The 14449-nt window shown below is 40.2% G+C and overlaps 1 protein-coding gene across 1 annotated transcript in view; it reads left to right on the top strand.

The window, feature by feature from the left end:
* The window catches only part of CNTLN (centlein), a 293859-nt gene that overhangs the window by 47441 nt on the left and 231969 nt on the right, over positions 1 to 14449 (top strand). Inside the window, exon 4 of the mRNA XM_066604356.1 lies at positions 13788 to 13872. Coding sequence (XP_066460453.1) covers positions 13788 to 13872 — 85 coding nt within the window. The remainder of the gene's footprint in view (positions 1 to 13787; positions 13873 to 14449) is intronic.

Genomic DNA, 14449 nt, shown 5'->3' with positions numbered 1-14449 from the left:
TTCTGCATGGAAAATCCGTGCAGGCCCGAATTTCCCCCAATGAGCCTAAGGGCTATTGTCCTACTGGAAGGTGAAGCTCTTTCTCAGTCTTGAATCTCTGGCAAACAGAAACAGGTCTTCAAGAATTGTCCTGTATTTACTGTCGTCCATCCGTTCTTAAATCCTGGTAGGTTTTGCACTTCTTGCTGATGAAAAGCATCCCCACAGCATGATGCTGCCACCACCGCGCCTCACTGTGGGAATGATGTTACTGTGGTGCTGGAAAGTGTTGGGTTTATGCCACAGATAACGATTCCAGTGACAGCCAAACACTTCAATTTACTTTCATCTGCCCAGAAAACCTTCTTGCATGTGTTGGGTCAGTCTCACACGACCGGATTTGGATTGCGGATTCTGTGGGCTCTGTCCACACATGTGATACGCAGTAGCCTGCAGGCAATGTATTGTGTTGCCTTACGCAGTTCTGATCACATTAGCGTGTCGGAATTTCATAATTCGCGAGCGGAAAATAAAACACAGCATGTTCTATTCTACTGTGGATATATGCGACCTAGAACCCTTTGTTTTCCAGAAAGAAAAAAAAACCTGTTGTACTGCACATAACCACCTGCTTGAGTAAGCAGGCATGCGCAGTACAATTTCGTGAGCGTACACACGGTCATGACCGGGCTACTTCCATCTCCGCTTTGGATCTTTTAGAGTCACTGTCTTCATTGAATCTTATAAATGCCCTCCTTGCCCGCTCTGTTAGTTTGGGTGGTCATCCTTCTCTGGTTTGTAGATGTGTCATATTTTATGGGATGTTCCAAGTTGGTGATATTTTTTATAACCCAACCTTGGTCTATATTTATTCACAACTTCGTGACTTTTCCTTAGAGCGCGTTATGTCCGCCGGGCACACCTCGCCACAGCACAGACGCCCTAGTTCCGAAACCAGAAATATTTTGCAACTGCAGACACGGAACACCAAAGGGACAGTGAACTGCGTACTAGACTCCTGGACAGACATAAGGACGGACAAACGGCCAAAGCACTTGCTTACATACCCGCACGCATAACCAGAGAAATTGCTATCATGAGTACAAGGTATTAGTTCGTGATTTGGCCAAGTCCCTTAAGCCCGCAAGCCCACTTCAAGGGTCCTCGATGTCTCGCGGGTCTCTACTCTAACGAGACAACATCCACATGACACCTGCCTGCAAGCAGGACGGTCGTCCCGATAAGGACGGCCCCGCACTGGAACCTAAGGACCTAACTCACCCAGGGATGGTAAACTATCCACAGCAGGACAGGACACAGCTCACGCCAACACGCTAGGGATAGCATGCAACACAGAACAGAACTGTTCATACCTAATGTCTGGCCACCTGCACAGACACTCCAAACGCGCTGCTGTTCACACACATATACACTGAACATGCCTGTTCACACCTGATTTCCGGCCATCCGCACAGACACTTTACACGACACTGTTCACACCTATACACATGCACAACACATAACAGGCATGAAAGACAGCCAAACCCTAGAGTGAAGGGATATCAGCTTCCTCTTGCAGAGGGATTGGTATATATGCAGCAGACTAGTGGAGATTGGCTGGTAGGAGAAGTCCACACCCTAGCCAGTACAATTATTCCGCACCTGTGAAGGTGTGCTCCTGGAAACCTGTAGAACAACAGATCCCAGCAGCACAAACCTGACAGAGCTTCTCGGTCTTCATATTGCTTGCTTAGTGTTGCTACAGACGTGATCCTTTCTAGACAGGTGTATTTATAATTCTATCATGTGACACTTAGATTGCACACAGGGGACTACTAATTACGCGACTTCTGAAGTTGATTTGTTTGTTTAGTTGTTATTTAAGGATTTCATAGCAAAGGGGGAGAATACATACACAAAACATTTCAGGTGTATTTATTAATCCAGATTATAATGCCACAAAATAGAAAAGCACAGTTCAGCATGGCACTGTATCTAGCAACAACTACCATCCTCGGAGCCCAGCGGTGCTTTGTTCCACCTTTTATGTACTTCTAATGCTTTGAAAATAATTGGCCAAAGGTAACTCTGCGTATAGTACAATAATAATGGTATTCCATATTTGATCTGTGGACACAAGCTTAAAGGGGTTGTCCCGCGCCGAAACGTTTTTTTTTTTTTTTAACACCCCCCCCCGTTCGGCGCGAGACAACCCCGATGCAGGGGTTAAAAAAACAAACCGGGTAGTACTTACCCGAATCCCGGCGGTCCGGCGTCTTCATACTCACCTGCTGAAGATGGCCGCCGGGATCCTCTCTCTCTGTGGACCGCAGGGCTTCTGTGCGGTCCATTGCCGATTCCAGCCTCCTGATTGGCTGGAATCGGCACGTGACGGGGCGGAGCTACACGGAGTCGGCATTCTGCACGAGCGGCCCCATTGAAGACAGCAGAAGACCCGGACTGCGCAAGCGCGGCTAATTTGGCCATTAGAGGCTGAAAATTAGTCGGCACCATGGAGACGAGGACGCCAGCAACGGAGCAGGTAAGTGAATAACTTCTGTATGGCTCATAATTAATGCACAATGTACATTACAAAGTGCATTAATATGGCCATACAGAAGTGTATAGACCCACTTGCTGCCGCGGGACAACTCCTTTAAGTATCATGGCTTTGGAATCCTATGTAAAAATTATTTTTTGTTTGTATGTATTTACAGTATGCAGTATCACTTTTGCTGTGAACGTCGAGCACAAATTAAGTTGTGTACATTAAAAACTGGGGCACAGTAATATATGTTGAATGGCCACCTTTTTAGAGACACCTGCTCTTTCACGATTGGGGCCTACCTATATGGGAATTAGATATATCACCCTAAAGTGCAGCATTATATTAAGTGAGCACGTTAACTGTAGATCAGTGTCAGTGCGAATGTGCATCAAGTGATCTGAGAGACTTTGAAAGAGTCATGGTCATTAATGCCAGGGGCAATATTTCAGAAATCTCAAACCTTGTGCGGTTTTTTTTTTTCTCTTTTTTTTTTTCTTCGAGCAACTCTGTCAAGAATATACTGAAAATGATATTGAGGGAAAATATTCTACAGAAAGGGTTCCTGTGAATGTAAACAACTAACCGATGAAAGGTGTTACAGGGGGATGTCAAGAATTGTTCTGATGAGCAGGCAGTGCACAATCAAGCAGATTGCTCCAACTAATGTGTCCAAATGCACAAATATTTCCTTAGCATAGTTGGATAGACATTACCTTGTCAGATGAATCCAGGTTTCTGTTGTACCATACTGCTCTGAGTATCTGAATTTGGCACAAGCAACATGAATTGATGAATTCTTCCTGGCAAGTGTCAATAGTTCAGACTGCTGGACGTTGAGTAATAGTGTGGGGATGTTCTTCTTGGCACACCCTGGGTCCCATGATGATGAAAACCTTTATAAGGTTCAGGCAGGAAGTTTTTTTTTGTTAGGAAATTAAACCATAATAAAGGGGCACAATCTGAGATTAGTTGGGGGAATCAGAAGCAATGTCAGAAAATATTATTTTACTGAAAGAGTAGTACTCTCATTGTCAAAAAAAACAACCCCAATTCTAAAAATGTTGGGACACTGTGTAAAATGTAAAGAAATGAAAAAAAGAAAGAATGAAATGATTTGGAAAACATCAGAAGCTGAAAGTGAGACTTTTCTCCATTTTATTTCATTTACATTTTTTTTAAACTAATTTAAAAAAATTAATGGCAGCAACACATCTCACAAAAGTTGGGTCAGGGCCATGTCTACCATTATGTAGCATCCTGTCTTATGTATAGAACAGTGTGTAAACATCTGGGAAGTGAGGAGACTGATTACTGGAGTTTTGGTAGAGGACTGTTGTCCCATTCTTGTCTGATGTAGGATTCTAGCTGCTCAACAGTCCTGGGTCGTCTTTGCTGGATTTTTAATTTTATAACGCACCAAATGTTTTCTATTGGTGAAAAATCTGGACTGCTGGTGGCCGACTAGTTCATTGCTTGGACTCTTCTTCTGTGAAGCCATGCAATTGTGATGGATGCAGTATGTGGTTTAGCATTGTCTTGCTGAAATATGCAAGGCCTTCCCTGAAAGAGATGTTGTCTGGATGGGGCATATGTTGTTCTAAAACCTCTCTATACTGCTCAGCATTGGTAGTGCATTTTAGGATGTGTAAGCTGCCCATGCCATAGGCACTAATGCAACCCCATACCTTCAGAGATGCAGGCTTTTGAACTGTGAGCAGATAGCAAGCTGGATGGTCCCTCTGCTCTTTAGTCCACAGGACACTGTGTTCATGGTTTCCAAAAAGAATTTTGATTCATCTGACCACAGAACAGTTTTCCATTTAGCTTCAGTTTATTTTGAATGAACTTTGGACCAGAGATGTTGGCATTTTTGGATTGTGTTGATATATCACTGACATCTGAGAGAGCCTGTAGATCTCTAGCATCCAATATTAACCATCATCCTTGTCTATTGTGCTCATGAATCTCTCCAGATTATCTAAATCTTTTGATATGCTGTATATAATGGTAGAATATTCAAAGTCTTAGCAATTTTGTGTTGAGGAACATTTTTCTGAAATTGTTCAATTTATAGATGCAGTTTTTCACAGATTGTTGAACCTCTGATGATCTTAGCTTCTGAGAGACTCTGCCTCTCTAACATGCTCTTTTGTGCACAGTAATGCGATTTGAAAATTTACCGCTGATTTTCATTAGTACCACTTACTTTTCCAGACTTTAGTTACCCCACTCCCGACTTTTCTGTTGCTGCCATCAATTTTTATTAAAAATTAAATGAACCTTCTGATATGCCTACTATGTTCTATTATGAAAAAATATATTTAGAGGACATTATTTTATTCTTTACATTTATTTACATTTTGCACAGCATCCCAACTTTTTTAGCATTGGGGTTGTAGGTGGAGTCTGAATCGAATGAAACTTTGTGTGTGATCATAATGTTGATTGAAGTGGTTACAGTAGCATAACAAAAGGATAATGTATTGCAGAAAGCTGAATACTTGAAAGGAGGCACTAGTATCCTGTTGAGCCGCCTCTATCTTGGATGCAAGATGTGATATGGGCGGGCATGCCGGTATACAGTTTCCGTATGCTATTCTGCGGCATATCGGTCGACATTTGCTGTAACTGAGGCTCTAGATGGTGCACATTCATAGGCTGTGGAAGTTGGCTTTACAGATGGTCACGTGTATGTTTGTTTTTATTGGTGATGAATGTGACGCCTGGGCAAGACACAGAAGTGTGGCAATTTTGTGGAGTCATTCCTGTGACACCTTTACTGTGTGCAGCCCAGCCTTTAACCTGCTGGAAAATGTCTCATGGAAGTCCTGCCATGAGAGTCAACACATGTGCTGCAGATGTCTTGAACATATTGCTGAGCTTTCATTGTCCCTCATACCACTACTAGGGGGGACAGACTGTTGTATGTGATGATCCCCTACAGACCATCACACCAGCAGTGGAGTTAGTGTGCCGCTCAACAGCCAAGGCAGGATTGAGGTGCTCACCACTAGGTCTCCAAACACTAACAAAGCCTTAGTCATTGCCCAAACTTAACCTGGATCCGTCACTCAAGCAACCCAGTTCCACTCTGTAGCAGTCCAGTTTCATCGTTTGTGACACCACTGCAAACTGAGGTGACAGTGAGTGGATGTCAAAGGCAATGGGCGCCCTGAGAACAAATGTCCAGCTAAGCGCCTCAAAATAGTTTTGACAGAAACAGGGGCTTGTAATGATTCTGCCACCTGTCTCTAAAAGCCGGATAATGAAACATTTGGAGTTGCTTGTGCTTGTCAGATGATCCTCTCTACTGGTGGTCTCTCAAGGGCATCCTGAGCCTGGTTGCCTACCCCTAAACTGTTCTTCAACAATATAAATAGTAAAAATATTAATACTGAAAGTGTTTGGTCCTTAATAAATAATGTGGGAAAATTTGTAGAGGGTGATGAGGAGAAAGCAAATCTATCAAATAGATTTTTTTCTCCTGTGTAGTCACAGAGGAAAATGAAATGTGGAGTGATAAAGTAAACTCTCCACAGCATGGCTGGCTGAAAGATCTGAGCAATTTAGAGACGTTCTTTTGCTAAACTCCAGGGCTCATCTTGATAGTGCATACCTCTAAATGTTGGGAGAACCATCACCCTCTGAACCCCCTTGCCTCCTCTCCTGGGGAACAGAGTGCTCTTGCTGACAGGCTACCTATTAGCTCTTATAACAAGCAAGCACAGACAGGACACTATTTGAACTGGCTGCTGTCTGGTAGCTTAGCTTGAGGACCCAACCCGCAGCTGATCAGTGTACTCTGCAAATATCCTGCTCTCTGCATATTCTACTTGTGTGAAACTGTTTTTAGCCCACTGTGATAGACACTTACTGCAGCACCTATTAAAAACCTCAAATTCTGTTTCCCTTGCTAAGATGCCAATTATGAGACTACAACATCACATAAAGCCATGGTCAATTGAAACCTGCTTTCTTGATCATTCATGCCTCCAAAGCAGATCATATTGCGACCATGCAAATCAGTTTTTGTCATTTTTCGCAATATCTAAAATGTACATTCTTGACTCGTTTATTGGTGCGCCATGAGAGTAACTTGCTGGAGATAAATATCCTATAAGGAAAAGGAAAGGAAAAACTACCACTCTGCAAAAAAAATCTTGTTATTCCCAGCCTAAAATGGTACAGATAATCCTTTAACCGCTAATACATTTTAAGAGCTGCTTTTGACTCTTCAAAAGGACATTTCTTAAGATATGCAAAAAATTTCAAATCCGCTCCAATTCATTATCGACTACCTTGCCATAGGTGCAGCCCATGTTGAACAAATAATGGATGAATTCTTCACTGCCAACAATGAGTTGGTAGATGCTCATAATGTCTTGGAAGAAGAGATCTACCGTTTACGCAAAAAAGATTATAGACCTTGAAGATAGGTCACAAAGAGTCAATCTAAAATTAGGCGGGATTCTTGAATCTGTATCCCCAACTGACCTTCCTCGATACCCACTCCAGCTCTTTCAAACTTTAATATCCATTGGGATATACCATTGATAGGGCACACAGAATTACTAAAGTTCGATACGTCCTAGAGGCTGCTCCACAGGATGTCTTAGCTCAATTCCATTTTTATCAGACCAAGGAGAAACTTCTAAACGAAGCAAAGAGGATCTTTACCAGACCCATATAATGCCACACTGATGTTCCCTGATCTCTCTCCAGCAACTTTGCAACTGCAAAGACAATTCTCATCAGTTAGCTCTACTCTTCATGGTGCCAGCATTAAATATTAATGGGGCTTCCCTACTAAGCTGCTCATCTCAGGAAATGGTGCATCCTATGTAGCAGCTCTATGACGGACGGACTGGTCCTTCTGAAGAAGTGGAACATTCCTATTGATCAAGCTGCACCTCCTTCAACAAGTAGACCCCCACCTTAGATTACACAAAAATGGGCCCCTGCTGGCAAGAATGGTCAACATAACTAAATGAGAAGTACTTTAATGATAATGTTATCTTTTTGTATTTTTTGTAATTTTTTCTAATATTTTCTTACGGTACTTTAAAACTTTATTCGCATTATGGAGCCATTCATGATTTTTTGATATGTTAATACCCCTAAATTATTATTCGCTTCTACTGCTATGGGCACTAGGTGAACACAATTATATTGCTTTTTATTTTTTTTCATTTGTTTTTCTGTTAGTTTTGCTTTTGTCATATTAACGAGTGGTCGGTCTTCATGTTACGTGTCTACCACGCTCTGTCCAACATGCCTATTACTATTTCTTAAAATGTTAAGGGTTTGTTCAGTCTATTTAAATGCAATTCACTGTGATGTGAGGCCCTCAAGCTAACGTATTTTATAAAAGATAAACACCATAAGTGCTCTCATCCTAAATTCCTGTATCTTTTTGTTTTGCTTGAAACCCCAATAGGAAAAAAAAAGAATCATTAATTGCAAGCAGTAATTCGGTATCATTTTCTCAGCAGGACTTATATGTAGATCCTTTAAGTTGTTTCATAATTCATGTCTGTGAGATTAATAATGCCCCTTTCAATTTAGTGAATGTATATTTCCTGTATAAGTGACAAGCAAATTTTTTTTAAAAACATGTTTAGGATTAAACTTCTAAGATACAAAAGGGCACTTTGATAATTGGGGATGACTTCAATGAAGTTATAGATCCGACTTTGGATTCCATTTCTGGACTTAGATTATCTTCTCTTCTAGTCCCGCTTCTGCAGAGAGGAACTGTATGATGATTGGCGTTGTTTTCGTGTCTCTGAGAAAGACTATACCGTTTTGTCTTTGCCTCTTTCTTCCTATTCAAGAATTAACTTTTTTCTCTTGGATGCCAGAGGATTGATTAAGGGAGATTATACAGACCAAGATCATAACCATCACCTGGTTGGATCAAGCCCCAGTGTTTTTAACACTACACAAGAAATTGCCCTATTCTCCTTCTTTACCTTGGAGACTTGATGAATATATTATTTCCTACCCAGAACATGAATCCAACTTAAAAACAGAGTTAACTTTTTTTTTTCCAGTTTCTAGCGTCTTCTCCATTTGGAATGCCCAGAAAACCTATATGAGAGGTTTATTTCTAAAATACTTTTCTAGGGCTAAAATAAAGAGAGAGGTAGAATTAACTTCTGACCTCTCAAATTAATACCATTGACTCCATAAATACTGCTAATCCCACACCTGAAATAACGGAAGAAATATTTAGGTTGCAGGCCAAGCTTCAGAGTTTTTTTGGTGGTAAAACATCATATTGTTTTTAAAAAAATGTATATGCAATTTTACTCACATGATCACCATACTGGGGCACTATTGGCCTAAAAATCTAATGAAAGGGTAGATATCTTTTAGGCTATGGCAGGCATAAAATTATTCATCCCCAAGAAATTGCTTATGCATTTGCCTCATATTCCTCCTCTCTTTATAATCTAAGAGAAAATAAAAATATGCATCAACCCCAGTTGAAAGAATTTTTCTCCAGAACATTAATGCCTGTCACCCGACCAATTAGTCTCACTTTCTACATTGATCTCTAGGTCTGAAGTTCTAGAAGCGATAAAAACGGAAAAAACTTTCAAATCTTCCAAGCCAAGATGTCTTCTCTATCGGTGGTTATAAAAAATACTCTTCCCTTCTGGCCCCTTATCTGGTGATAGTGTTTAATGAGGCAATGGATGAGGGCTCATTTTCCTGTTAGAGGCCCTTATTGTTATTTTAGACCGCTTTCACACCAACTACAAAATTGCAGGATTTTCCAGCGATGAGACAGCGCTACAAAACCTGTTTGTAAAACCCATGCTTTTCAGTGATTTTTTTCCCTTCACATTAGCAATGTGGCATGTTCTATCTTGCTGCGATGTGCGTTTTTTTTTTGTTTTTTTTTAAATCTTTTTTTTTGTTTATCCTCCATGTTTGATTGTGAAACCTCCTTGTTTTTCACATCGCACAAACTTGTGATTTTCGTGCGATGAGATTTTAACATTAGAAACTCCTATTGACTTTCGCAATAACAAATCGCTCAGTTTTATCATGGGCGGCAGTGATGCGAGATTGTTGCCGCGATTTTGTAGGGTCAGTGATGCTTTTTCTTGAGAATAAAGTGGTGAAACTGACGCAGATTTGTAGCGGCAATATCGCTGTCTCCTGTGTTAAACTGTCCTTACCCAAACCTGCCAGAGAAGCCCCTTCCCCGGCTAATTTTCATCCTGTTTCCCTATTGAATACTCATGTAAAAATTTATGCTAAGATCCTCAGCATCTGACTCTTTTTTCTTTTCTTGCAACATTGGTTGCTGCAGATGAAGTAGGTTTTGTCCCACAGAGACAGACTCCCGATGCAACTCGCGGGTTGCTGAATCTCATCAAGACTGCTGAGTTTGGTTGTACATCTTTCTTTATTCCTAGCCGTAGATGCGGATTCACTGGGATTATTTTGAGGCTACCTTAGGGAAATTTGGTTTCTCTCGTCCTATAAAATCTGCGATCCTGATGTTATATTTGGAACCATCTGCACATTTTTTCTTTCATCTGGCTGGGTGCATTTTGTCTTTATTTACCATTTTTAACGGTACTTTACAGGACTGCCCTCTCTCGAGCCTTATTTTTGCCCTTCTTATGGGACCCCTAGCTGAACAGATCAGAACAAATAATATCAAAATAACTAAATTAAGACATCAGTAGCACAAAATAGGACTATATGCAGATGATGTCATCTTAGTTTTCATGGACCCTATCTTCTCTTTAAAACGAGCCCAATCTGTAATTTCTGATTTGGGAAAAATGTCATATTATAGGGTAAAAAATACAAAATCTCAATTGCTGGGTGTTGGGTTTGACAATAAAACAAGGCAACATATAATTAATTATTTTCCGCATGCATGGAATGATCATTCCATACCTCATCTAGGTATTCATTTAACAAGCCCTAGCTCCTATACATCCACCAAAATTATTTGCTTATGCTTACCTACATTTCACAACTCCTAAATAATTTTTCGTAAACCCTTTATTTCCTGAGCAAGAAGGATATCAGCGGTTAAAATTACGATTTTGCCACACATTCCCCATACTTCTAGAACTGTAAACATTTCTATCCCTATCTCTTTATTCACTAAACTGCAGACTTTTCATAACATTTTCATTTAGGGCGGCACACATGCAAGACCTAATTTTCCACTTTAGCTAAGCCCTACGAAATAGGTGGCATGAAAGCCCTTGACATTAAATGTTATTTTCACTCCAAATTTTGGACCAAATGTTGGTGTCCATCTTCAAATAAAAGGTGGGTATCGATTGAGTCCACCATTTTAGGAGCCCCTCTGATTTGTTTTTTGGGGGTTAAATCTTCCACTTTATCGTTTCACTCCTAACCTAGCTTTCTAATCTCGGCCTATGTCTGGTAGTATTATGTTTCCTCATCAGTATATCTGGTTCAGATCTCGGTTCTTCCTTACATTTTTTTTATCCTCCATCCTCACAGACTTCGAATTTGGAGCTTGGGAATCTGAGCATAAGGAAAATTGGGGATTTATATAAAAATAGTTCTCTATTCTATTTTGCTACAATTTTTAAGTCTTGTCCAATACCTAGTAGTATGATTTTTGCCTTTCTAAGATTGCAATCGAAGATTCGATCCCTAGATGTTCATAAGCCTACCTTTCCCAGGTAGACTTTTATTTTATTTTTTTCTTTGCCTACTCAGGCATCCAAGGGCATTTCCATCTTTTATAATGATTTTTCCTCCTAACTTCTCAATGCAACTCTCTTCATATGCAGCTATGGGAACAAGACTTTAAACATCAATTCCAACTGGAGGAATGGAGGGCGACTGTCTTGGACTAAAAAAGTTTTACTCAGAATCAGGCACTGGGAGTCCTTGCAAAAAAATATTTATGCGTTGGTACCTAAATGCTTCTAGACTCGCCAAATTGAATACTTCTATGCCTCAAGGGTACCTACTTCCATATGTGGTGGTCCTGTTCTGTCATTTTTCTGGAATATGATTTTTGACTTTGTTTATACTGTACCACGTCATTTTGTGGCCCTGGACCCGGCACTGGGTCTTTGCTTTCTGTCTACAGATAAACTCATATCTTTTTATACAGTTATTATATTCTGTATCTTTCTTGCATCTCGCTTGGAAATATAGATCTTTAGATGCACCTTCTTAGAACGAAATTATAAATTCCATTAATCTTGCGTATCATTTGGAGGAATTATATTTTTATAGATATGTTACTAAAATCTCCTCCTTTTCTACCTGGGCAGCTTCGACGGCATATTTGGTTTAAGACCCGCCAGTCATGTACGCATTACCTACATTGTTCTTTTTATAGAGTTGCCTTGCCTGTGCTAGGCCCGCATGCCATGGGAGACAATATGGGCTGTTGTTTTGACCTGTTCAACTCCCGATTCTTTGTTTCTATTTCTTTTCATTGGTGCTCGGTGATGATGGACACTTTACTCCTATTATTATTTTTAATCTTTACTCATCTTTTTGTACACTCATGTAATTATTTTAAACGTAGAAACTCTCTTTAACACCCGTTGTTTGCATATGGTGATATGTCTTTGCTTTAGACACAGGCTGTTATCTCTCAAATTAAATTTATTTTTTTCAAAATAATTTCAATAGAGAAATAATTATTTTTTAAAAAAGCGTGAACTCTCCACTCAGACTACTCTCACACAGGCGGTCTTTTACAGCTTTTAGTGCGCGTTTTCACCACGCGCTATAAACGCTTCACTGAGCCTGCATTCATTTTAACAGGGCCTCTCAGACAAACACAGGGTTTTTAGCACGTGCTACGTCGAACGCTGTATTTTTCTACGTTGCAGCACGTTTTTGCTGTCCTACATCGCCCATTGAAATGAATTGGGTGTGTTTAAAAACGAAGTAAAATGTGATTGTTCCCAGTAAGAGAAACCAAGTAATCTTGTAGATATGATACCTTTTAATGGCTAACAAAAATACATGAAGTTATAGCAAGCTTTCGGACTTTTCAGGATCCTTCCTCAGGCATAATGAAACATATATACATAATATAATGCTATATTGAAGTATAGCATTATATTATAAGAACCATCGAAGGTAGAGATATTAAAGTCCCCTAGTGGGACAAAAATGAAAAGTTAAAAAGTAAAAAAAAAATGAAAGCTCCACCTTTCCTTGTTAAATGAAAATCATCACAAATCTCGTATCGCCTCATTCGTAATGACCCACAGAAAAATAAAAAAAAGTTATGACTCTAGGAATGTGCCGATGAAGAAAGCTGAAAAATTCATTGGTGGTTAGGGTATAAAATGGGCCTGTCACTAAGGGGTTAATTTAATTTTGTGTGTGTAATATTCTATATTATGAAAGTAGACTAGTGTTAACAACACTTTGAGGTGGTCAAGAAGGATACTCTGTGCAGTAACATATGTAACCTTGGTATTTCTACACACTAAGCTAAAACTTGCTCAAGAATGCCCCAAACCCCCAGTTTTTAACACAATTGCACTTTTTTTTTAAGTGAATCTCTATCTTGAAGCCAATTAAAACTTTGCTACCTCTTGGAGTAGACGAACATCAAGTAGTTTGCAAGAATGCTATATAAATTGTTCTCTGCACATTTTGCATTTAGCACTGGGTGCGATGGCCATGTTCCATATAGACCATTGCAGTCACTTGCTATACTGCATGGAAGCACGGAGGTCATCCATAGTGATGCTTGCTCTTAGGCATCGCCTCAAGACCATGCTTTGATAGATGTATTCATAATGGAATCTGCAGTATAAACATACAATATACAGTGGCTTCAGCCATATCTTGTCATTTTTGTGTTTATTTTATAAATCCCTCATGCCAACTTATGATTGATGTACATTATGTATTTTTGTAGTCGGCTCTATTAATCATAATGAACTAATACATGAGTCAATAGAAAAAAATGTATAAAACATGCTAAAAACTATCTAGCGAACTGAAGGCATTGGATTTTCTTATGCTGGCCTTCTAGTTCCAAAGCCTGTCTGTGAAGAGAGAAATAAAGTTGTCACTTGTAGCAGATGAAGTAATTCGCTGCTACTTGCCATATGCACGATGATTAATTCTGCGGGGGCTATTGGTCACAGATGATTTTATTCACTGCTCTTAAAAATGGCATTTATTACGAAGCATTAACCAATTCAAATGATAAAGTACAAATTGGATTTAATAAAGTGGAATATAAATCTTCTTTGCTTTTCATCAGGGAAAAAAATAAAGCGGAGACCAAAGATAGAAAAGTTTTGGAAATCTTACAGACGAAAGATAGCAAGATACAGGACCTAGAACAGGTTTGTATTGCCTACTGCTATTGTATATATATGCTTTAAAGGAGTTGTCTCGCGGCAGCAAGTGGGGTTAAGCACTTCTGTATGGCCATATTAATGCACTGTGTAATGTACATCGTGCATTAAATATGAGCCATACAGAAGTTCTTCACTTACCCACTGCGTTGCTGGCGTCCCCGTCTCCATAGCTCCGTCTAATTTCGGTGTCTAATCGCCCGATTAGACGCGCTTGCGCAGAAGGGTCTTCTCCCTTTTGGTCGGTCCGGGCACGAGCGGTGTTCTGGCTCCGCCCCTTCTAAGCGTCATTGCGTAGCTCCGCCCCATCACGTGTGCCGCTTCCAGCCAATCAGGAGGCTGGAATCGGCAATGGACCGCACAGAGCCCACGGTGCACCATGGGAGAAGACCCGCGGTGCATCGTGAGTGAAGATCCCGGCGGCCATCTTGGAGGAAAAGAAGGAAGAAGTTGCAGAGAGGGGATTCGGGTAAGTAAAATGTTTTTTTTTTTATTTCAACACATCCCTTGGGTTTGTCCTGCGCTGAACGGGGGGCCTATGCAAAAAAAAAAAACAAAAAACCCC

Source organism: Eleutherodactylus coqui, chromosome 5 (genome assembly GCF_035609145.1).
Source record: "Eleutherodactylus coqui strain aEleCoq1 chromosome 5, aEleCoq1.hap1, whole genome shotgun sequence".
NCBI lineage: Eukaryota > Metazoa > Chordata > Amphibia > Anura > Eleutherodactylidae > Eleutherodactylus > Eleutherodactylus coqui.
The sequence above is the reverse complement of the archived record's forward strand: the minus strand, read 5'-3'. Positions and strand labels throughout refer to the sequence as shown.